The 24933-nt window shown below is 38.6% G+C and overlaps 1 protein-coding gene across 7 annotated transcripts in view; it reads left to right on the top strand.

Moving 5' to 3' along the window:
• LAMA3 (laminin subunit alpha 3) overlaps positions 1-23455 on the top strand; it is a 193598-nt gene extending 170143 nt beyond the window's left edge. For 6 of the 7 annotated variants that reach the window (XM_075125273.1, XM_075125272.1, XM_075125271.1 and 3 more), the window contains 21 exons: positions 257-399; positions 1569-1745; positions 3193-3344; positions 3456-3606; positions 3957-4090; positions 4611-4758; positions 6724-6846; positions 9541-9665; positions 10009-10129; positions 12302-12442; positions 13588-13718; positions 14729-14863; positions 16574-16718; positions 17003-17172; positions 17975-18164; positions 18868-19008; positions 19895-20054; positions 20260-20390; positions 21188-21281; positions 21666-21785; positions 22710-23455. In XM_075125273.1, coding sequence (XP_074981374.1) covers positions 257-399; positions 1569-1745; positions 3193-3344; positions 3456-3606; positions 3957-4090; positions 4611-4758; positions 6724-6846; positions 9541-9665; positions 10009-10129; positions 12302-12442; positions 13588-13718; positions 14729-14863; positions 16574-16718; positions 17003-17172; positions 17975-18164; positions 18868-19008; positions 19895-20054; positions 20260-20390; positions 21188-21281; positions 21666-21785; positions 22710-22855 — 2978 coding nt within the window. In that variant the 3' untranslated portion in view covers positions 22856-23455. Of the gene's footprint in view, positions 1-256; positions 400-1568; positions 1746-3192; positions 3345-3455; positions 3607-3956; positions 4091-4610; positions 4759-6723; positions 6847-9540; positions 9666-10008; positions 10130-12301; positions 12443-13587; positions 13719-14728; positions 14864-16573; positions 16719-17002; positions 17173-17974; positions 18165-18867; positions 19009-19894; positions 20055-20259; positions 20391-21187; positions 21282-21665; positions 21786-22709 lie in introns of those variants that run through there. The other variant, XM_075125274.1, reaches the window with a different exon arrangement.
• The last annotated feature ends 1478 nt before the right edge of the window (positions 23456-24933 follow it).

The following is a 24933-nucleotide window of genomic DNA, read 5'->3' as shown; positions in this document are numbered from 1 at the left end:
TTTGGCTTTTAAGCCTTTAGACACGTGTCACATTTCCAGGCTTTTCTCCACAACCATGAGGGTTAAAAACTTAGGTTTAAAAAAAAAAAAAAGCTGAGATTCTCATGTAATCTGTTTTCTCCAGGAGCTGGGATTTTAAGGAAACACCAAATATTGTGAGACTTGAGATAAGACTATCAGAGTTGACATTTTTTGCATGTGTATCTCTCCTCCTTTCCAGTCCCCCAATAATTTTTTTCTCTCATCACAATAACAGTAAAGAAATTAACAAGCAAGCTCCCGGATCTGTTTAACAAGATTGAGAGCATCAACCAACAGCTGATGCCAATAGGCAACATATCTGAGAATGTAAACCGCATAAGAGAGCTCATTCAGCAGGCCAGAGATGCTGCAAACAAGGTCTATCACAAAAACATCCATTATTGCTTGACACGAGGGATTTTTGTACACAAGGATGCTTTCAATCCCCTCTGCAAAATATTTTGTTATATGATGTATGAAGGATACTACATAAAAATTAATCTGTTGGCTTTAGCGAGCACTTTAGATACTGTGGTGGTGGGCACCAGAATAAACTAGATACAACAGTATAGTATACCTTTCCTTCTGCCCCACTCCAAGGTCCCTCTCCTAGCCAAGATCATCCCTACAATTCCCATTTTGGTATTTCCTCTCCTTTCAAAGGCTTGTTGTTGTGGTGACCTTCTCTCCAGTGGAGGAGGGCTGGATGCTGCTCTTTGAAGCCAGTCACTATTGATCGGAACAGAGGTTCTCAAACTGATCTGTGATTCACTGGCGATCCACAGAGAGCTGGCAGGTCACACAGCGTTGCTGATGTTTGTTTCTAACCTCTATATTGCACTAAAAGGCAGCTAAATATACATTACTTGGATAGTATCATTTTCCCATTGATTGCCACGGGATGATGTGATCACAAATAACAGGGCAAGTGTCCACGAGACACTCTCCATTAAGATGTGGTCCACACTGAAAAAGATTTTGCTCGGATGTTGGCCTAAAGAGAACTTCTCAAGTATACTGGTGTTGTATATCTTTATTAGCTACATGTTGTAGTACCTGACAGGCAGTGAAGCTAGGGAACTGAGCAAAGGGCCTGAGATCTAGGGCTGGCGCAAAGCATTGAGACCAAAATTTCAACCCAAGTGCCTAAAGTGAGGCATTTATATCCATGTGTAGGCATCTGAATAAGAGGCCTGATTTTCAGAAGTGTTGAGCACTAACAGCTCCATTTGACCTGGACTCTTTGTTGCCTCAGCTGTAAAATGGGAATAATAATTACAATACAAAGGTGTTGTGGGAACTGATTAGTTAATTTCTGAAGATATAAAGTGCTGCATAAGTACTAAGTATTAGTAATAGTAGAGTAGTACCTACACTTCTCTATAGTTATGTTGGTTTAGAGTCTGATCTTGCAGTGTTGTAGCAATCCATGGCTGTTAGTCATAGGTCACTTAGCACGGACACAAACCAGTGTTGTTAGGGAGGTGATGCCTTTTTTAATTTAAAGGTAGAAATGTTTACCCTATTGTATTTGTTGTTCTTGGTAGGTTGCTATTCCCATGAGGTTCAATGGTCGTTCTGGGGTAGAGGTTCGACCTCCAAGTGATCTTGAGGATTTGAAAGGCTATACTTCCCTTTCTTTTTTTCTCCAAAGACCTCTGCCAAGACAAGATGGCTTGCAACAGGCTTCAAATATGTTTGTAATGTACCTGGGTAATAAGGATGTAAGTATTTCTTTTGATTTACTCCAATACTTAGAACAGAAAATGCATTTTGGAGTATAAAGGGATGTCAATGTAGATAACTTCCATTAGCTTAATTTTTTTATGTGTAGGAATACATTTATTGGGAAGAAACATAGCCCTTTCCTCCACTGGACACATAACTGTTTGGGCAAATGTCTATTTCTCTTATCCTGCTGTTCTGCCTTAAAAGTTACTTCCCAATAATGGATGCCACCAGTTAATCTTGGCAGTGACCCTAACTTGTAACCATGGACTTCATTGTAAAAATGTTTGCTTCGGGCTTCCTGTGTGTTTGTATTGCTCCTAGCACCGTGGGACCCTGATCCTCTTTCAGGCCTCTGAGTGTTACTGCAGTATAACTAATAACAAACCTTTTCTTAATTGGGTTTATAAATGCTCCTCTTATTTAAAATTTAGTCCCTTACCTCTTTATTTTCCCTCTCCTGCATATGCAAAACAATACATTCTTGCTCATGCACTCCCATTTGCACAAACACCTAGCACAATTCCCCAATTTTCCTATGTATATAGGTACCACCTATCAGTTTGTATGCTCAGTTACCCACCTGTACATGCATTCACTATAAATGTGGTGGATATGCAGGTACATGTTTAAGTGCAGTTATTCCGCAGTGGATTTTATCTTCCTGATTAAATCTCAGGAAAAACTTCCTAAATGTAAAAACAGTAGAACAATGGAACAGACTGCCTACGAAGGTCATGGAAGCTCCTTCACTGGAGGCTTTTAAAAGGAGGCTTGATAGTCATCTGTTTTGTATAGTTTAGACCCAACAAATCCTGCATCTTTGCAGGGAGTTAGACTAGACGATCCTTGCAGTGCCTTCTAACCCTATGGTTCTACGATTCTAGTCTTTCTGAACATTTGGCCTATGATGGCTTTGATTGAGGTTTATTGAAATACTCTGTATGGGAGAAATAAAAGGGTAATTGTATGGAAGATTATTGCTCCTAGGGATCTCAATAGGAGCAATTGGACTTAATATTGTTTCTTCCATTTTACTTATCTCGCAGAGGCATTGTGAGACTAAAATAATTAGTATGTATATAGTGTTTTGATAACCTCATGTGGAAGGCACTACAAACGTAGAAAGCATTTTTATTGGTAAGTAATATTTTTATTATAGTAATAAAAGTAAGAGTTGTGTTTGGACTCCATTCAATCCAAGTGCATAGGACTCTTAAATTGATTTGAAATTATTATTATTATTGAAACAGAGCAGCCAATGAAGCTACAAAACAGCCATCCCAAAATTAGTAAACTGAAAAAAGTTTCTAAATGCAATGATTGCTACATTAGGAGCATAGCTTTCAAAGCATTGCAGTGTCCCTGAAGTAATTTCTACTATATTTTACCAGCTCTAGCATCAATCATTCATTGATAGTTGATTTGCTCTTCTATTTTTAGGCTTCCAAGGACTACATTGGTATGGCTGTGAGAAATGGTCGTCTCATTTGTGTTTATAACCTGGGAGGCAATGAAGCCGAAATAGAAGTGGACCCATCAGTGACTGAGAGTAACACTGAGGAAGCTACTTTGGATCGGGTGAAGTTTGAAAGGTATGAGACTCTTAAAATACAACCGACTCTATCCCTTTTTTCTGTATCATATTTAGATGTTACTTTATTAATAAAATGCGCTATTCCTTTACTTTTTCCCTTGGCTTTTAGGATTTACCAGTATGCAAAGTTGAATTACGTTAAAGCAGCAACCTCAGACAAGAAGACTTTTGACAGTAGCAGTGGGAGCAGTCACACACTCCTAAATCTGGATCCCAACAGTGTTGTCTTTTATGTGGGAGGATACGCACCAGATTTTCAGGTAAATAGAAATATCATTCTGGCCTGTAAAAGTGTTTAATCATCATAAATAGGGATTTTAACCATTGAGTATTCTATAGCTAATACTTTTGATTATTTATACCATGTTATAGTGCTTCTTGGATGGCAACATGTAGCTTAAACAATATCATTTATTCGCAATACATTTTAATAGTTACAGCTTTCAGAGTAACAGCCGTGTTAGTCTGTATTCGCAAAAAGAATAAAAAGAAAAAAAATTTCTTTTTGCGAATAGTTACAGCATTACTGTTTTCATGTCTGTGTAAACATTATTAAATTGATGTTGATGTTTTGGTTGGTTTTTTTTTATGGCTCTTTTATTTTTTGCAGCCTCCCAGTGCACTAGACTACCCTCGTTACCAAGGCTGCATTGAATTAGACAACCTAAATGAGAATGTTATTAGCCTGTACAACTTCAAGAGGACATTTAATCTCAATACCACTGAAGTGGAGCCATGCAGTAGGTAAGAAATAAACACAGCAAGTGTTCTACATTAAGAAATTGAAAAAACGTTATCACTGATAAATTAAGATTAAGTGTATTTCCTGTTGATGTGACCACTTAAAATCAGGGCAAATTACCATTTACTAAAGCAGTCATACCCACAGCAACTTCAGTTCACATACCCTGCCACCCAAATATTCTAATAACCAGACACATATTCAAACACCTCAGCTCCATGGCATACAATGTTTGGCTTCTTTATAGCCTAAAATGACATTAAAAAGAAACATCAGGTCCCTAAAACATTTTAAATAAGATTTTTCTTCTCTAGAAACCGTATCTTAATCCCACTGAGGTTAATGAGAAATAGACTTCAGTGGGGTCAGGATTTGGCATTACTAGAATCTGGTCACCCCTGTTACTGAATATTTTGTTTTAGGCTTTTTTAAAAATTACATTTAGTGTGGTTCTTGTTATGTCCATGTGGTAGCAATTATTTGCTCCCATATATTCTGATTTATGATGTTTCATTGTTACAGATATAAAGCAGAGTCTGACCAAAACTATTTTGAAGGCACAGGCTATGCACTTGTCACAGCTAGAGAAGCAAATATTCCTAATTTGCTCTACGAGCAGGAAATTGAAACTACTGCAGATGAAGGCTTGGTGTTTTTTGCAGAAAAACAGGTAACTAATGGAGTGATTCTAACTTTTGAGTACTATATATACTTATAATAATTTGAAAACTGAAATTAATTGAGAAAGTGCTCGGAATAATAGCTCTCAAAACTACCATAGCCATCTGTGAAATGGATTAGCAAATTCTGTCCTATGTTTTATTGCTACTGAATATTAATTATAACACATTTTAGAAATAGACATTTAAAGAACAGATGCTGATTATAGCAGTGAATAGAGAGTGTGAGGTACTGTATGGTGAAGAATTGCCCCATTACTCACTTGAATGATGGCATCTCCATCTTAGAAGAAACAGGCTCAGAGGGAGAATTGTTGGTGGCAATGTTTTGTTGTGATGACCTGATAAGTTTTAAAAAAGGCTATTCTTGAGCCAGTCAAATCTTTGTCTTGCTTTCAAGAAGAAATTACTATTGTAATGTGCATCCCTGAAATACCCCATACAAATAGAAGGTGATGAATAATTTGTAAGGATCAAATCATCTCACTTCTCCCAAAGCCACTGAGGTTATGAGAGGCAGCTGGAAATGGAGGATGGTAGCATTAATGAAAATGCAATAGATGGGCTGCAGTTTTAACTGCTTTGACCCTGTATATGGCTCTGAAAGAGACCCCCAAAAGAGTAAGAAAAATACATTGTTGTTATGAATCATGTTACAGATAAATCACATTTTGGTAATGTAAACCTTCCTTTAAAAGGACTTTGTATACATTTTTCCTTTTCATCAAAGCAGTTATTTTTGTGATATTGGTACATGACAAAGGGAATTGTGTAACCCAAAAAAATGTAATAGTCACTTGTGCCTACCTTTCAAAATTATAGGCCAAATTCTGCTCCCAATTACTCCAGTTGAACCCATTGACTCCAATGGAGTTGTACCAGTGTAACTGAGAGGAACATTTGGCCCTATACTGGTATCTGAGATGAGTGCTTTTTTGATTTAGGTATTGTGATTAGAGCTGATTGGAAAAATTCCAACAAAACATATTTTCATTAGTATTTGCCAATTCTGCAAAATCTGAAAGTTTTGCAGAGATCATTTATTTTGCCAAAGTTCCAGTGGAAACCTACCTGGTTTCCTGCAGTTTGACCTACCGCCCCCTTGACAGCTTACCTGCCAGTCAGCTGTGAGTCTAGGCTTCCAGGGTCCACAGCTCTGGGGCTGAATTCCATTTCTTTAGAGAATTTTGAAATTTGCAGATTTGTTCCAAACTGGAACAAAACCTAATTTCAAAATATTGAAATCCCACAAACCAGATGGAGTTACCTTTTTCTGCCCAGCTCTAGTTCTGTTAGATAACAGAGCAAGGAGAAACTTAGAGTACAGGTGATGATTCCTATAAACTTTGAGGCTTCAGGTAATCTGTTAGGTGCTAGAACTAATGATAATATCACCTTTTTGTATTACTTATCTAATAAGAATGCTATAGACATATTTGGTATGTTTGTTAATATAATAAATCATTGCCTTGTTACCGAATTTTATTATAGCAATTTCTTTGAAATAAAAAAAGGATGCTATCAAAATTTTGTAGAGATATGATGGTACTTTTTTGAGTTGATTCATTTTCCTGAGTTTGAGTTAATCATATATATCATTAAGAGTACATTCTAGAATGTTATCTTTTATTTTTTGCCAAAAACTTTCTTGTTATTATTTACTGTCCTGGGAGGCAGTGTGGCCCAGAGGACAGAGCACTGGATTGGGATTCAGGAGACCTCTGATCTGTTTCTAGCCCTGCCATAGGCCTGCTAGGTGACCTTGGGCAAGTCACTTAACTGCCCCATGCCTCAGTTTCTCCATCTGTAAACACCTCCTTTGTAACGCGCTTTGAGATCTACTGGTGAAAAGTGCTATATAAGAGTAGTAGTATTATTTAACTTTATTAAAATAATTTACAAGACAATAAAAATACATATGATATATTACACCGTGGTTTTTTTTCTTATTGCAGGATCATTTCATTAGTTTGAATATTGAAAATGGCCATCTGGTGTTCAGATACAAACTTGACTCACAACCTCCAAAGGAAATAGCAAGCAATAAAGCAGCTGTAAATGATGGAACATATCAGCAAGTATGTCATTTAAACAAATGATATCTTTTATTAAAAGTATCATGAACTTCTAAAAATATATAGATCATAATGGCTGAAGCTACACATCCTATTTCAAATTCTTCTGACTGTGATGTTTTGCCTTTCTTTTTAGATGATTAGGCTAGAAAAACACTAGCTTATGTGTGAAGCTCATATGGAAATTAATCTTTACACTGCTCAATATCATGTATTTCTGTGGGTAAAGTATTCCTGGCACATAACCACGCAAACGACTTGCCCTCTTGCAAGTGTATTTGTCATAAATATAAAGGGAAGGGTAACAACCTTTATGTATGCAGTAATATAAAATCCCTCTTGGCCAGAGGTACAGAATCACTTACCTATAAGGGATTAATCAGTTCAATTAACCTAGTTGGCACCTGACCAGAAGAACCAATGGGAAAAGAAGATACTTTTCAATCTGGGGGAGGGGGGAAGGTTTTGTTTGTGCTCTCTTTGTTGTTCCCTCTTGGGACAAAGAAGGAGAGCAACCAGGTAAACCAGCTCCTAACAAGATCCTAAAATAATACATCTAAAATTACAAAAATTGTAAGTAATAGCAAGAAAATGCGTTAGATTATTTTTTGTTTTAGCTTGTGAATTTTCCCTATGCTAAGAGGGAGGTTTATTCCTGTTTTTTTAACTTTGAAGTTGAGCCTATAGGGGAATCCTCTATGTTTTAAAAATCTTTTTATTACCCTGTAAAATTACCTTCCATCCTGATTTTACAGAGGTGCTTCTTTTACTTTTTTCTTTATAATAAAGTTCTTCTTTTAAAAATCTGATTAATTTTAGTGTCCTAAACATAAAGGGTCTGGTCTGTACTTTTATTAAAAGCAATTGGTTGGTCTATTATTCTCAAGCCTCCCCAGGAAAGGGGGTGAAAGGGCTTTGCGGGATATTTTGGGGAAATAGGAACTCCAAGTGGTCCTTTTCCTGAATCTTTGTCTGAATCATTTGGTGGTGGCGGCAGCAATACTGTCCAAGGACAAGGGAAGGATTTGTGCTTTGGGGAAGTTTTTAACCTAAGCTGGTAAAAATAAGCTTAGGGGGTCTTTCATGAGGGTCCCCACATCTGTACCCTAGAGTTCAGAGTGGGGAGGAAACCCTGACAGTATTGCTTTAGTTAAGGATTATCATATTAATTGCAAATACCAACATTATTTTAATGTTTAGCTTGGTATTTTTATCAGATCAGTTTTAAGAAAAAACTTTTAACTGACCTTTATACAACCGCTTTTTTATCTCATCAGCTTAAAAGCATTTTGTGCTATTTTGTGGAGCTATTTATATGAAGTCTGCTTTGAAACACATAATCAAATCCCTTTATTGATGATTATTTTGGCCAAAAGTATAGTTAAACTCTACTGTTAAAATAGACAGATTTTTCAACAATAAGAAAATGTGACTGAAAAGTAAAAATAACAATGGTGTATGGGTTTATGTATGTATAAATTAGAGCTCGGGAAATATTACAAATAATTATTTGTGAACATACGTTCAAACTTTGAAATGATTTTGCTTGTCTGTGTCCCTTTTTTGTTCAGCTTTCCTTGGATATTTTAACAGCTATGTTTACTGGCAGGAATATATGCCTAAACAGCAAATTTTAGGAGAATATTGCAGAACATTCACAAAAGGCACATCTTGAATTCATATACATGAGTACTTAAGTCAGAAACCTAATTCTAAAAGTCACTCTCATCCAGTCAAGATGTGACCTATGTGTCCAATCAAAACAGCTCAATTTTGACTTACAAATATAAGAGCCAGAAGCAGTACTCCCAGTGAACCAGCTGTAAGCAATTGGTAGGCAGAGATATGTTTGCATAGAATACGAATGGAATTTCAAACACCATATTAATTTGTAGAAATCACAACCTGTTTGTAGACAATTTGCTCACAAACAAGAGGGCTAAATTTGATGAATAACTTGTTTACTGTGAATAGTTCATGCAGCTTTCGTGCGTGTGTGTGTGTGTGTGGAAATGCACTGAGAAGGGAGTGGCTAATTCAAGTTCTGATTGTAGCTGGAAAAACTGCAGAAACCCAAACTTATTAGTAAAATGAAACAGAACACACTTTTGCTAATTAAGAAACTTAGCACCTGATTTTCAATGGTACTAGTCACTCACTCTCAGAACTTCATGAGTCAGAGTGCTTCCAAACCATGTGAGTATTCAGTTTTGCCACTCAATTTTGGGTACCGCACTTGCTAGAAGGTGTGGGTTCCATTGGCTAGGACTGGAAGTTATGAGAGCTGTGTTCTGCTCCCTCTCTGCCACTGATTCACTGTGTGAACTTAGAAAAGTCACGTTACCTTTCATCACCTCAGTCTCTTTTGATGTAAAATAGGCATAATGATACTTACTCTTCTTTCAAAAGTGCTTTGAGATCTGCAAATAAAATGCATAATCTAAGTACTATGAATATATCTATTCATTGCTAGACCACTCATGCACAAAAATCTGCATACATACCTCTTTTAAGCATTTGTTACTTACAAAATGTAGTGTAAATCCACTTGAAGCAATGCAGTTACTCTTTATTTAAACTGGTGTAAATCAGAACAAAATTAGACCATTTGTATTATGCTATGTTTGCACATTTTGATGTGCTAAATTATTCTTGTTTATTTTGTGTGCACTAATTCTCACTATCTGTCCATTTCAGATTAAATTATACATTTCTGGGAGACAAAAGTTAGTTTCGATTAATCCTGGGATTAAAGCCAACATCAATGTCTTTAAATTCACCACATACTACCTGGGTGGAATTCCATCTTCTCTGCGGGAACGGTGAGTTACTATTTTAAAAAGTCAGCAGGCCCAGCCTTTCTGTTGGGTACACACTCAACTGACATCAGTAAAAGGTTTTGGTTGTATCCTATTGGAGGGCTGGGTTCAGATTCTGTATGTTGTATGTGATGTGTATATATATATGTCAAAAACTGTGAGTTGTGGAAAATCATCTGGCTCTTTGTTAATTGGGTGACAGGACATGACAGTGAAAATTTGTGTGCAATAAGGATTCATCTTGGAATCTGCTATTTTATTTTTCTATTTCATATCATTCTATTGACTGACTGTTGTACTATTGTGTGATTGAGGTAACAAGTTACATTTTTCTCTCTGAAACCAGCTTTAATATCTCTACATCTCCATTCCGTGGCTGCATGAAGAATGTAAAAAACCCCGTCACTGCATCTGTTACTTTTACTGAGACCATTGGTGTCAGTAGGAAGTGTTCCAATGACTGGAAGGTAATTTGCAAAGTTGCTTTTAATATGTTTGTTGTTCACGGATTCATAGAAGGAACGGTTAAATCATCTAGTCTGACCTCCTGTATATCACAGGCCATTAACTTTCACCCAGCCTTGTGTTTGGCTAAAGCATAACTTCCAGAAAGACATCCGGTCTTGATCTGAAGACATCAAGAAATGGAGAATCCACCACTTCCCTTGATAGTTTGTTCCAATGATGGATTACCTTCACTGTTAAAAATTTGTGCTGTATTTCTAATTTGAATTTGTCTGACTTCAACTTCCAGCCATTGGTTCTTGTTATACCTTTCTCTGTTAGATTAAGGAGCCCTTTTTAGTACCCAGTATTTACTCCCTGTGGAGGTACTTACACACTGTAATCAAGTCTCCTTTCAATCTTCTTTTTGATAAATTAAACAGATGGAGCTCTTTTATTCTCTTGCTGTAAGGCATTTTCTCAAGCTCTTAAATCATCTTTACAGTTCTTTCCTGCACCCTCTCCAACTTTTCAGCATCTTTTTTAAAATGTGGACGCCTCTTTACCCCTCTTCACTACCCCCGTGTTTATACAACCCAGTATCACATTAGCCCTTTTCGCTACAGCATCATATTGGGAGGTCATGCTTAGTTGTTTGTCTACTGTGATCCCTAAATCCTTTTCATAATCACTGCTTTCCAGGATGCAGCCCTCCATTTTTAGTTATGGCTTGTGTTCCTTGTTCCTGAATGTCTAACTTACCAAGCTACCCAGGTCACTGTGTATGACTGTTCTGGCCTCATGATTATTTACCACTCTGCCAATCTTTGTGTCATCTGCAAATATTATTAGCAGTGATTTTTATATTTGCTTCCAGATCATTGATGAAAATGTTGAACAGTGTTGGGCCTATTAGTATTGAACCTTAAGGAACCCCACTAGAAACACCCCACTCAGTGATGATTCCCCTTTGACAATTACTTTTTGAGATGTCAGCCAGTTCTTAATCCATTTAACCTGTGATATTGCATAGTTCTAAATTTTCAATCAGAATGTCAGAAGTACTAAGTCAAATGCCTTACAAAAGTCTAAATATATTACATCTATGCAGTTATCTTTATCAATCAAACTTGTAATCTCATGAAAGCATGGAATCAGGTTTGTTTGATCAGACTTTTGTTTCCATAAAATCATATTGACTGTCCTTAATTGTATTTCTGTACTTCAATTATTTATCAATTGAATCCAGTATCAGCTTTTCCATTGACCTGCCTAGGTCTGATGTCAGGCTAACCAGGCTATAGTTACTCAGGTCATACCGCTCGCAGTTTTTGAATACTGGTACAGCGTTAGCACTCTTCTAGTCTTTTAGCATTTCTCCAGATTTTCAAGTTATGTACTTTTATTCTTAAATGATCTTGAAAAATGTGACTAGTGGACCAGTAGCTGTCTCTGCTTTGCGGAACGCATTGGGTGATATTGTGTATGCGGTCTGCATAGGTAGTCATCTCTTACTTCCTTTTCCTACCCCGATGGATCCTCTGAGTTTTTGTCTGCATCCCAGGGGTGTCACAACTTCAAACGTGCAAATCCATCTCCAGAGCCCTTTTCACTATTCTTCCTGCTGCAGCCAACTGGGTGGGACTCCCTTTCAACTCTGTGTATGCCACTTGGTTTGATCGTGGTAGTCACTTCCTGTTGAAAGACTCTTGTCACTCCTCCTCCTCCCTTTCCACTGAGGTTGAGTCTGCTGCCACTACAGCACTCTTGGCCTCACTGCCTAATGGATAAATGAAAGGGATTCAAATCTGAATGTATTCATTCCAGGCCAAAGTTCATTCATGTGGACAGCGACCCTGCCTGCCTACTTTTTGTCTTTGAATATAAAATCATCTGGCCTTTTCTGATAACATAGACAGTAAACAGAGCAGAGCCGTGTATCATACTAAATGGGCCTCAGTTTACTTACACTGGTTCAAATCAAGATTAACTCCATGGATGCCGACAAAGTATATATACTTGTTCTGTACTTGGAAACTCAGGTACTGTACGCTCAATTTGTCTGTTATATGTTTTCAGTTAGAGTCCATTCATGTGTATATTAGCTTGAATAAAAGAATGAGAGACTTATCTTAGGCAGTCCAGTAAAAAAAGTGATACATGAAAACCTAATTCATCATCTCTTTGCCTTTTAGCTTGTGAGATCTGCAACTTTCTCCAGGAATGGAATACTGGGTTTGAATGCTGAGGGTTTCCCATTTCCCAGCAATTTCCAAGTCGGATTTAGCTTTCATACGTTGGCACCCAGTGGAACATTATTAAATTACAATATATGGGTATGAAACATTCATTTTTGTTTCTGGATAAGAAAACTCATGTCTGTTTGGGACAGGAACATTTTTCAAAATCTCACTTTCTTGCAGAATGGGAAAACTGTTTCCTGCCCAATTCTACTCACAATAAGATCTGGTCCAAAAAAATTGAGTTTTGAAATTTTTCATTGAAAAGAATAGACCTTTTGTGGTGGAAACTCTCCCTTAAAACAGTGGTTCTCAACCTTTACAGGAGGCTGATTTGTCTTGTGTACCCCAAGTTTCACCTCATTTAAAAACTACTAGCTCACAAACTCAGAAATAAAGATATGAAAGTATCACAGCACACTATTACTGAAAAATTGCTTACTTTCTTATTTTTACCATATAATTGTAAAATAAATCATGACCCCCCCCCCAGGTTGAGAAACATTGATATAGTATATAGAGCAGTATAAACAAGTAAATGTCTGTATGAAATTTTAGTTTGTACTGACTTTGCTAATGCCTTTCATGTAGCCTGTTGTAATACTAGGCAAATATCTAGGTGAGTAGATGTATCTCCTGTACGCGTACCCCTGGTTGAGAACCACTGCCTTAAAATGTTCCCATTTTCCAACCATGACTATTCACAGCACTCAGACAGTATGGGTAAGCTTAGATAAAGGGAGATTAAATGACTTGCTTGCTAATATGAAGTGCAGAGAGAAGTGACTCCACTGGAGGGGCAGAGTGTAGAAGAAATTCCTGTGTGCTTGTGCTTCTGGAGGAAACAATGGCATTCAGTAGGTGGGGAGTTCAATCCCTACCTCTGGTAAAAGTCAGTTAAAAAATGTTTAAATAACGTTTTTATTTTTTTGCATCCCAAAGTCTGGTGTAGGCTGGCAGGTCTCTTCCCTTCTCCAGAGCTGTGTTAATTGCAGGGGTTCTGGAGTAGTATGATTTGGGAGATTACCCTGGGAGAGGTACAGCTTTTGGGGTGGCCCAGAACAGTTTTGTGGGAAGGAAGGTTTCCTCCCATGGAGCCATGTTGGATTCCAAGAACTCTTGGGAGCAATGCATGCTGCCACGCTGACTTACGATTGGGACTTGGGTTCATGGTGATATCAGGAAAACCTGAAGCTGCCTATATTTAATGATAACTTTATAGGATTATTTTATTTTTTTAGCCTAATATTCTTACCATCTTTCTGAGAGACGGCTTTGTAGTCGTAAAGATGACAGATGAGGAAAAACAATCCAGCAAGAAATATGAAGATGGTTCAGTGCATTATGTGTCAGTAATCAAAGATGACAGGATGTAAGTCCAGTTCTGTGTTTGGTTTTTGAATGGAATGCAAGCCTTGGTTAGAAAGAGAAGATTGTAGAATGTTTTCTTGACCTGATGTTTGGTTATAAAACGGGACATAGTTAAAACTAAATTCTGAATTGTGCTAGCAGTGGATATGGACATTCTGAAGCATTGGCTGATTCTTGATCTGTATATTTGCATGTCAATACCTGCTGAGTTCCAGTTCAGCTCCTATACTTCACAGCAACACTGGTAGTCTGAGCTTTCAAACCAAAAGGTTTGAATCTGCTTTTCTGTGCACTACGTGTCTTTCTCTGTGGTTGGGCATGACATAGCATTGGACAGCTTCTCACACTCATAGTCTTCACATCTTTGAGTGTAAATTGCAAACCTATCTAATGTAGCTGTTTTACAGGCCTGAGGAGGAAGGGTAATATCTCTCCTAATTTTCTCGATATTGATCTCCTATATAGATTACGAGACAATTTACTAAAATTTATCTAATTTACTGAAAATTAGATGACTTCTAAAACACACTGGTCTCTGTAGGGTTATATAAAAACTTGTGCTGGCTAAAAAAGAGGGGTTTGAAAGATAGCCTGTGATTGTATTAAAGTCTTGGTCTAATGATAACGTTCAGAGTTTTTCTGTAGTAGCAGTGTCCAACTTGTCAAATTCTGTTTCCTTTTGGCATAAGTGATAGAATCCTGGCCCCACTGAAGTCAATGGAAGTTGTGCTGTTGACTTCACTGAGGCCACGATCTCACCCAAAGAATGTAAGGTGACGTTCTGCTCTCATTCTAACTGTACTGCACCATTTTAAATATGGTTAAGTAGTGAACTAGTACGGGTATAAAACCCATGGAAGTGATAGGAGACCAGGCCTGTAAACACATTCAGAATTAAAATGTAACTGGAAGGCATGTGTGTGTCAGATCTTTCTTTAAAAAAAAATTCATTTAGCTGGTAGTGTGTTTTTCCTAAATTTTTCACTCTTATTTGTATCCATCTTGTTTCAGGGTCAAGCTCCTGGTTGATGACCTGCCTGTGTCAATGGTTGTTGAACCTCAAGGAATGTCTAGAAAATTAAGTCAACCTATAAAATTGGGTGGTGATAATTTTGAAGGCTGCATCTCCAATGTCTTTATACAAAGGTACTTAACTCGGGAGTATTTGCAGTAGCAGACATTGGGGTAAAGAGAGAAATGTCCTGTTTTCCTTTATGAGTAACTGGAATTGCTTCTCACTAATCTGCATTTCTTCTAGATACATGAAACCTTGCTGAATGCATAACCTTGTTGCACAACAAATACATTCCTGTATTTGGCCAATTCATCACTTTTATAAGATTTAATGGAGTTTGATCTTTTGATGTATTGGAAGATCACTCTGAATTGTATTCCTTCACTAGAAGTTTGGTTTAAAAGCCTCATTATATTGGAATGCGTATATTGCAACGCCCAAAGTTTTCAAACATCTTTGCCTATATTATAGTCATCAAAAATACATGTGCAGCCAGATAATTGCATGAGCAAGAAACATTTGGATATGCAAAATAAATAATTACATCAATAAATGGGGGTACTTGTAAAAAGACCTGATTGCTGGTTTATGTTACCCATTTGTTACTCAGTTTTTTCCCTCCACATCCACCTGGTGGTAAATACATCTTTGCAAGCCCAATTTAGAAGAGAAATTTCACCTTAAGTGTTTTCTTTCATTAAGTTAATTCCTATCACAGGTATTCTCCCAGCTGGGGCCTGCTTGTTTCTACTGACTATTGAGTGTTTGGATGTGCATGAGTGTGTGTGGTTTCACAAAAAATATGTTGTATTTTTGGTTTGTATATATCTTCATTAAATCTTTGCCTTAGCATTGTGAAGTTGTGCAACATGTATACTAACCTGTCCGTCCATCTGTGATTTACCAAAATTGGAGAGATTCCTTAAACCTTACAACCTACATATGTGTACATTTATTCTCATTGATTTAGCCTTTGCACAAAGAAGATTGGTATAAAAGTGTTTCTGGCAACAGGGCAGAGTTGCACAGTAACAAACTGATAGTTTTTTAGCCCTCACACTTGGGCATCCAGTTGAGTGGGAGTGTGGCTGATTTAGCAAGACTGTAGGTTTGCCCTGACCAATCCTCTTCTATCGCTAATCAGCAACACCTTCTTACTCTAGTCCAGAAGGTGTGACACTGCCAGAGTTACTGTATTCCAGCTCCTTTTTCTCAATGGCAACAGCATTTTTTCAAGTGGGTAGTTTTTGGTAGGCTCCTAAATTCAGTTGAGGATTTAACAGCAGTGGCTTACCTCAGCAGTAGGACTGTAGCAGAGGTGGGATGTTTCAGGCAAGAGCTCCAGACTACAGACTCCTTTCATGTTTCACAAACTTCCCACCCTGTAGGTCATGCAACATCTTCAAGGATTCCCCCCGCCACACACACACACTCACCCCTCCCCCCCCCCCCCCCCCAGGAAGCAGCTGATACTTTTATTTAGTCTTGGCCTGCTAAAGCTGCCAGAGGCGCAGCACTGGACTCTATAAGCCACCTACTGTATAAGTGGTTGGGATTTCCTGGTGACATCACATGCTAATACAAAATATAGAAGTTCTTACAACAGTAATTCTGGATCTGCCTGTGCCAATCACTCATATAAATCATACTCTTGTGATAGGTGAAAATTGGTAGATGTCCCTTGAACAGACTATCACTAAGAGTAGATCTACCTTGTAAGGCTATATGTCCAAACAATGCAGCTCTAGAATATATGGTGGTTTTCATTAAATAATAGAGATGATAAAGGGTGGTCTCCTATAGCGCTCATTCTCATTCCTCATGTTTATTCCCTATTCTAGGACAGGTCAGCTCCCTCAAGTTCAAAATCTAATCAATTATACTGAGAAGACTGGTGTATCCGTGGGAGCCTGCAGGATGTACAAGTCACTCCAGCCAATGCTGCTGAAAGAATTAGCAGATCCTAACAGCTCTAAGATTTTCAAGGTATGTTTGTTTACTATAAACTCCAATCCACACTGATTCTCAGGCTTAGGCTCCACCACATGAGCTGGCAGGGCTGAGGAACTGATGTTATTCCTTTTCCACCTAGCATCTGGAACAAGCTCTCCCTTCTCCTTATCCCATGCTCAATATATAACTCTCCAGAGTGATAAGTTCTTTAGCCATTCAAAGGAGGGTGTTGACTGATTCTGATGGGAACTATGAAATATGTATATTGAATTACTATCTCAGTTATACATATTAAAGATTTAAATTCTGCCTTGCAGTTACAGAAGAAAAAGTACCGTGCTTCCCTGACAGGTGCCGAAGTGCAGCTAGACCAGAAGAGCTGTGCTTTACCTACTCAGCTAAATTTCATCAGTGGAGCTTATCAGTTTGGCAACACTCCCAATAGTCATTTGCTGTATACACTTTCCCAGACATCGCTGACAGACAGGTAATGTGACAGTTCTCCACTTAACTTCTAATGCTGTATTCTCCAATGAATCTTAAGCCTTTAGGTGCTAAGGGTTATGATTTCCCCATGTGCATCTCTTTGGGAGTAATAGGGTGCACCCTGATTGTTCTGTTAGGGGCTTGACAGAGAACTTTTCCTCCCAATCATTGTTTCTACAGAACAAAGCTGGACAGGTTGCCTTGAATGAGATGCTTGAATTTAGTGCACATTGAGGCACAATCCAAGAATCTAAATCTGCCAACTTCAGCCCACATTCAGAAATGTGAATGGTGTAACACATAATTATGATTCCAAAAGCCACTATTGTGTTAACAAATTAATTGACTTGTGTTTGTAGGTCAAAAACTCTCCCCCTACATTCCAACAATTAAGACCAGACTGGGTGCTTCTGTTACTGGTTTCTGGGATGGAACTCTCGGAGACTGATGACCGGGTTTTTCAGAAGTGTCCTTTTCTGTCAAAGTTGCTTCTTCTCTTCATTTGCCAAAACTAGAATTCAGGACACAGTATATTGCCCCTCTGTTCAGAGAGGATTTTTAATTAAATTCAGTGGTTACCGAACAGTGAAGATACCCATTGGCCTTGTCTACTTTATATTCTCTACAGTACTGAGTACATCATCAGCATTCAAATACTTAATAGTAATCTCACTTTGATGTACTGGTATTATACTGGCAGAATCAGGCCCCTTGCATCTTTCTAAAGGTTATGGAAAGGTATGACAGTAAGCAGAACAAGGCCACGTTTTAATGTCTTCTCTGCTCCTCTCTTTCCACTAAAGGTCACATTTTTCAGTAGACGTACGGACTGCATCATCGGGAGGACTGATTTTTTTTGTGGGAAATAAGCCTGAGAGCTCTTATATAGCTCTTTACATTTCAAAGGGTCGTTTTGTCTTTTCATTTGGTGCTGGAGGAAAGAAAATTAAAATCAAAAGCAAAGCAAAATACAATGATGGGCAGTGGCATACTGTAAGTATTATGACATTTAGGACAAAATTAACTGTGTGAACCATTGCAAAACATGACCCAGCACTTAATATGCACAGCCGTAAGTGCTCAGCATTTTAAAATGCCGGGAGTATATTCACCTCAACCTTGTGGAGCTAGTTCATATTGCTGAAGGTTCGTGTGGATGACAGGTCTTCGTTGTCAAAAGTCTCACGGCAGTGGCCTAGTTCTAATGCAGTTAGGATTGTGACAATACTTGTATTACTTTAGGAAAGTTCCCCAAAAAAGGGAACATTAAGGTAGGTAGTATGTGTCTGTAGGATAGAGACATTATGGTTTAAGGCGTTATTCTGATGCCCGTAGGCATCTAGAAAGTCAGTGGAATTACTCTGGTTATATACCGGAGTAATGAAAAACAAGGAACCTGGATAACTGATGCTGTGCAAAATACTCCTAGTTTTTGAACGATAAGGTATTTGAAAAAACATTTTGCCCACCTACTTTCTTTTTATTTTTGCTAGTTTCAAGTGAGCCTCAAAAATGCATGCTGATTTTAGGACTATACTGTCTATAACTTGATGGTTAGAGTTTTCAGAAGTACCAAAATGATTTAGGAGCACAAGTTCCATTGACTTTCATTGGGACTTGTGCTTCTACCTCACATAAGTGATTTTGAAATTCTACCCAATGTGTCTAATGGTAATTATGCTTTTCCCCCACAAAGGTGGTATTCAATATGGATGGGAAGAATGGCCATCTTATTATTGATGGTCTGAGGGCCAGGGAAGGAAAACTGGCAAGTAATTCCACCTTCAGCACTAAGCCACCAGTCTATCTGGGTGGGCTTCCATCCCTGAAAGTACAGGTAAATCATGGAGATTTGGGGGTGTTTTTTTTCATTGCACTGCAGATGAAGACACTGAAGTATTGTAAAGGGCAGTCATGATGAGAGGGATTTAGATTACTAAGGCCATCTATACGTAGTGTCCACAAATTCCTAATTATAGACACACACCCCTTCCCCAACTGTGTGCCCAGCCTTCAGCTTGACATAAATTATCAGCACTTTACTCTATAAATTGATTGCAGCCATGTGCTGCTCCTGATTCCCCTTTACCTGCAAAAGTCAAATTCCTCTTTTCTCCAAGAGCACCCTTTCCCCTTAGAGCATTCACTTCAGCAGATCCTTAAGGTGTCTCCAGCTAAACTAGATTTAGTAGTATTCAGTACCAGATGGAGGGATTCCCACTTACTAATCACTATGATTTTAGGAGGGATTATAGTTGTAGAACCTGATTCTAATCTTAGATATGCATTACCTCTGTTATCTTTAAAAATGACCTGTTAGGTATGTGCATCACTACACAATAGCTGTTTGGGGGTGGGTGAGTGCTTAGTATTTGAAATCAGAATTAGACTGTTAGATTGTCAACATTTGGATGTATCATTGGAAAACAGCTATTCTACAAATAAGATTTTGCAATAACCCTTTCAAGATTTCAACATTTCTAGCACGCTTGACTCTTTCATAGTTTACTGGCATTTCTTTCATGACATAGTACACATTTTCACTGTACCAGGGACAGTCTTTAGGTGCATTTCATACTTGGGTTTTCTGCCATCAAACAATGCTAAAGAACTGCTTGGCTGATCTGTTATTAAAATAAAAGCCAGCATGCTCTAATTTATTGTTATATTATTATTAATTTATTATTATTATTATTTATTCATGTTTTTAAATATGTTTTCAGAATATACCAAGAAAGAGTTTTGTAGGTTGCCTGAGAAATTTTAAAATGAATGGAAAGCTCATGAATACTCCTCATCGGAACACTGGGGTCCCTCCATGTTTGGATGGCTCTTTGGAGCCTGGGATATATTTCTTTAATGAAGGGGGATATATCGTCATTGGTAAGTAGTGTAGCAATCGCTATGTGAGCTATGTCTTTATTCTATAATCCACATAGATGGATAGAGACATAGTCATATAGCTATCAGTTTATTATATCAGACAGATATAGCTCCATGTTGTGTGTGTGTATATATAGGTGATACTTTTCCCCTTTTTAATGTGCTGTTCTAATTATTCTCCCTCCTCCCCTTCTCACACCTGCAGATAACTCTTTTGTGATGGGTTTGGAATTTAAGATCATATTTAACATTCGTGTGAGAAGCCTAACAGGAGTCCTACTCCATACTGGAAACAAACAAGGCAACTATTTAACTGTTTACATGGAAGCAGGAAAGGTGAGTGTGGGGTTTATTTCTGTTTGAACTGTATTACCATAACTAAGAAGAGAGACACCTTACTTTGAACACAAAACTAACTTCGTACAAAAGAAAACCAAATTAAAAATACGTTTAAAAACTTCATGATAGTGTCTTATAACCATCTCTGTGGAGCGTGAACCTTACATTTGCTACCATACCAGTATGAGGAGCTTCCATTGTATGCACACAGGCTTCCATCAGGCAGCTCCATGATAGTCAGTGCAGGGTGAAGGGGAGTGTCAGAGAACCCTCCTCTCCTCAGGACAAGGAGCACTTGTGGTACTCTGCTCCTCCAAAAATCTACCAGGGTTTAGGCCAGTGGATCATGGAACCATGTGCCCTCACTTCTCCCTTAGCCTTTGCCAGGCTGCTAGGAAGAGTGCAACCATTGAGCACCGACTGCTCTGTGCAGCTCCCTGTGTAGTTTCTCCGTAGCTTTCTGCACATACCCACTGCAGAATCTCAGCAGTTCTATTTTAGTATCGTGTTCAATAGCGAAGGGTGTCTCAGGGGAGTTGAAGGAAACCTGGGGAAGGAGGCAAGGGGGTGGATTTATGTGTGTATAGAATACATACTATCCTCTCTTAGGACTCTTTAAATGGAATCTACCTTCCTTTAAGGAAGACTGTTTGGGAGTGCAAATATTTTGACTGTGCCTTTTAAAGTGTTGGTGAAATGCACCAGTCAGTGAGTTCAGTAAATTGTTGAGAGTTGGATATTCTTTTGTCACTTCTTTCTTTTCCCTAGTAACTTGAAAAATGACTGTTTTACAGCTCACTGCCTCTGGAAATAATGGTGCTGCAGAGTTCCAGACATCCGTCACTCCTCAGCAGTCTCTATGTGATGGACAGTGGCACTCCATAGCAGGTACTGTATCCTCTTGCCTGCTCTTCTGAAACTGAAAGGGGTGGGAAGAACAAAAAAAACTGCCGCAGCCCAAATCTAATGCCTAACCTTTTATACACTAAATAATTCCATTGCTGTTTTTTCTAAGAACACCCTTTAGAATAATAACAGGTTTTAATTATTTAAGACTGCATGTAGGGAAGAGAACCTTTGGACTTTGACGTTGAACGCTTTCTCATCCCCATAGGTATTTTGGTATATGTCAGTTTGACTTGGAAATATAATGAAATAAAACTTCCCCTATAAAATCACATTCCTGCAAGACAAACACTTCTTAAAATAGTAGGTCATGGCTAGTGGATGCTTGACTGGAGCAAAGTTACTGATTTACCAAATTCCTTACAGTAACTCAGAAACAGAACATTGTGCACCTAGATGTGGATGCAAAGAGCAACTACACCATTGGATCCTCTGCCCCACTTTCTGCTAACGTGGGTCATCCGCTGTATTTTGGAAGAGTTCCAGGTAATATTACTTCAAGTTAATGTTTTGTTGCTCCTCCTGGTGTTTTGTTTCTTTTTTTGAAAGAAAAAAAATCAAACACACTACGGGCCATATCACCTCCTATAAGGGAAAAAACACTCAGGTGACAGGAGACTTAACTTGTATTATCTCATCATTTTTTGTCAGGTAGGCAGGGTCTTGCGTGCTTCCTCTCTCTCTCTCACACACACACTATGTCTACAGTACAGGCTGGCATAGCCCTGTAGCATAGATGCAGCCTACGCCATTAGAAGGCATTTTTCTGTCTGTGTGGGAACACCACCTCCCTGAACAACATTAACCACCTCAACAGAAGCACTCTTCAGTCGACATAGCTATGTCTACACTGGGGCTTAGGTTGGCATAGCTACATCAGTCAGGGGAGTAGTTTTTTTCATACCTCAACTTATGTAGCTATGCCAATATAACTTTCATGTGTCCACCAAACCCCCTCTCCCCGCCCCCCACCAAAACAATGCTCACAAAAAGCCACTCCACCCATATAGTCCAAAACTCCTGAGAAGGTTCACATACTCCTTTTGTCATAGGTGAGGGCTTGAGATGAATGTATCCTTCCAGTTATGTTAACTGAAGGGTGCATTCACACCCATCAATCTCACTGAGGTTTTAACTCAACCCATAGCAAGGTTTCACCCAGTTCATATCAACAGCAAAACATGATAAAATGTGCAATAATTTTTTTAATTATTTTATTTACCATAGTAAAGTAGTTTAGTTGAACGTGGAATGTTGGTATCATATTACATTCTGAAAGCAAAGACTATCCAATCCTCTCAATAATCAGAGATATCAAAGGGAACATTTTAAAGCCACCAGCCTGTTGTATTCAGTGCTTTACAAAACAGCTCATATTATTTAGCTGCTCTTTCTTCCTTGTCTTTACAGCAAATTTGGAAACACCGTGGCTTCCTGTTCGGGACTCGTTCCTTGGCTGTCTACAGAACATTAAAATAAATGACAAACCTGTCTCTGTCAGCAAAATTTCAGAGGTTCATGGTGCAGTCAGCTTGACTGGATGCCCTGCCAAATAACTTTGCCATTACATAATAAGGGAATTATTTGTACCCTCGTTGGGTTGGGTCTTCTGATGTACTGTATGAATTACTGCAATATGGGTTCTCCTTCCGTGATCACTGTGTTACTCTTGTCTATTATGATGTTCAAAACGGCTTACAAGTTAATGCATCTTCTGGAAGGGTGGCCTGTGCCAAAGCTAATTAAAAATGTTGGCTTTGTTAGAGTCCTTATTAAATTTGATTGCTTTCCTGGGTAATTCATTGGGTGTGTGAGATATATACACAAAATATAAAATAGTATTGTTTATACACGTAGTGGGCCAAATGCTGCTTTCGTCCTCCCTGGTATAGCATTAAAATAACTCCATTGACTTAGCAGGAGTTATTTTGAGTTTACACTGGTGAGAGTGACTACAGAATCTGGCCTAATATAAATAATTTTATAAAAATATATACATTTCTTTGGGTTGATGAACAGTGTTTATACTGAAGTGTACATTAATGTTAAAAATAATAATATAAATGGAGTCTGAAGCACTTTAAAGAGTGGAACTCTGGGAGATTGTTGCTGTGTTAAGAGTTCTGGGGCCAATAAATGCAATATGCTCTTTTTAAGACTTCCATATTCTTATTTGGTTGTAAAGACTAAATTCTTTTAACACAGCTTTTTCCTTAACTTGTTTTTCACCACGGCCAAATCCTGCTTGGTTTATGTGAGTAAGCCCATTAACTTCAAGGAGACAGCTTGCCCGAGTAAGTGGGACTGGGCCCATTGTTTCTGGTCCACAGAATTTAGATATGAAACACTTCTGATTAGGATAACTTTTCCTGTGGCTTTCAGAACCAGTAGATGCTCTGTTTTTCCTGATGAAATGAAGACAAGACCGAATTATTAACACTGAAGTATCGAGCACACTATCACTTATTCAGCACGAACTGCAACACTAAAACCAAGAAAATCCTTAGTTTGACATTCAAGTTTGTCTGACCAGGATCCCTTACCCCACAGAACCCTGTTTGCATTATTATGGATGTGGGGCTGGGCTGAGTAGATGTTGTAAGGCTTCAATTACCGCATTCATTCAAGCCCAGCATTTTCACCCTATTTTAGTCCACTTCCCATCCCCAGTGTAGAGCCCCTATCTTTGTCTGAAAACTGCACTCGCTCTGCATCTTCCAAGGCTAGGCGAGTCTCTTTGGAAGCTCTTATGTTGTTCCTAAAGTCAGCCACGAGGTGGCATAAGAGAGCAGTAGAAACAAACCTCAGCTCCCACAGCCTGTGGGGTTCATCTCCACGATGTGTCCAGTGCCTCCAGCCCAAGATTCAGCAACCCTGTCTATGTTTGTGTGTTTGGCACAACATGCAGTATGGGTAGTAAAACATGCTGCCTAGCAAGAGGGCCCTTATGGATTTGAGCATTAATTTCCTAAAAAATCTTGTGGCTTCAATGCTTGTGTTTGAAAATCAAACCAAAAAACCTCCATTATACCAAATCTGTGTGTCACTGCTTTTCTGTGGCTATTCTGTTAGGGGCAAAGCCAGCCCTCTCTTTGCCCTTATGGAGGGTTCTGTAGCAGCATAGCCAGGGTAGTTCTGCTGCTCTGTAGTGGGGGGTGAGGGGTGAACAGAGCGTGAGGAAACTGCACAGAGGATGAGCTGTGACAGGGACTCAAGGATATGGTGCTGCATGGATCCACCTGTATCACACCCCTGGAGGTGGTCTAACAACCCTTAAGCTATTTCAGCAGAGAGCAAGCAGCAGCTAGATGGTATTTATATCGGATGTGTCTCCACACCGTTCAAGTAGCTTTCCAATGGGTAAGTTAGCCAAAAGTATTGAAAAGTGCAGTTATTTTACAACCGTAGTTGGCATTAACATTTCCCAGTGCAGGAAAGGAAAAACAATAAAAGATATGGAAAAATTCTCCAACAATTCCCCAGCAGTATTCCCATAATTCCTATCTGCCAAACTGCTCCCCGCAGCAGATTCTCCCTGACTCACAAAGTAGTGATGAGTCAGTCTAATCCTCCTCCCCACAGCCCAGAAAGGGCAAGCTCTTGTTTTTCATAAATTCTAAGGCCGGGGGGACTA

Source organism: Caretta caretta, chromosome 2 (genome assembly GCF_965140235.1).
Source record: "Caretta caretta isolate rCarCar2 chromosome 2, rCarCar1.hap1, whole genome shotgun sequence".
Classification (NCBI taxonomy): domain Eukaryota; kingdom Metazoa; phylum Chordata; order Testudines; family Cheloniidae; genus Caretta; species Caretta caretta.
This window is presented reverse-complemented; position numbering and strand designations above follow the sequence as displayed.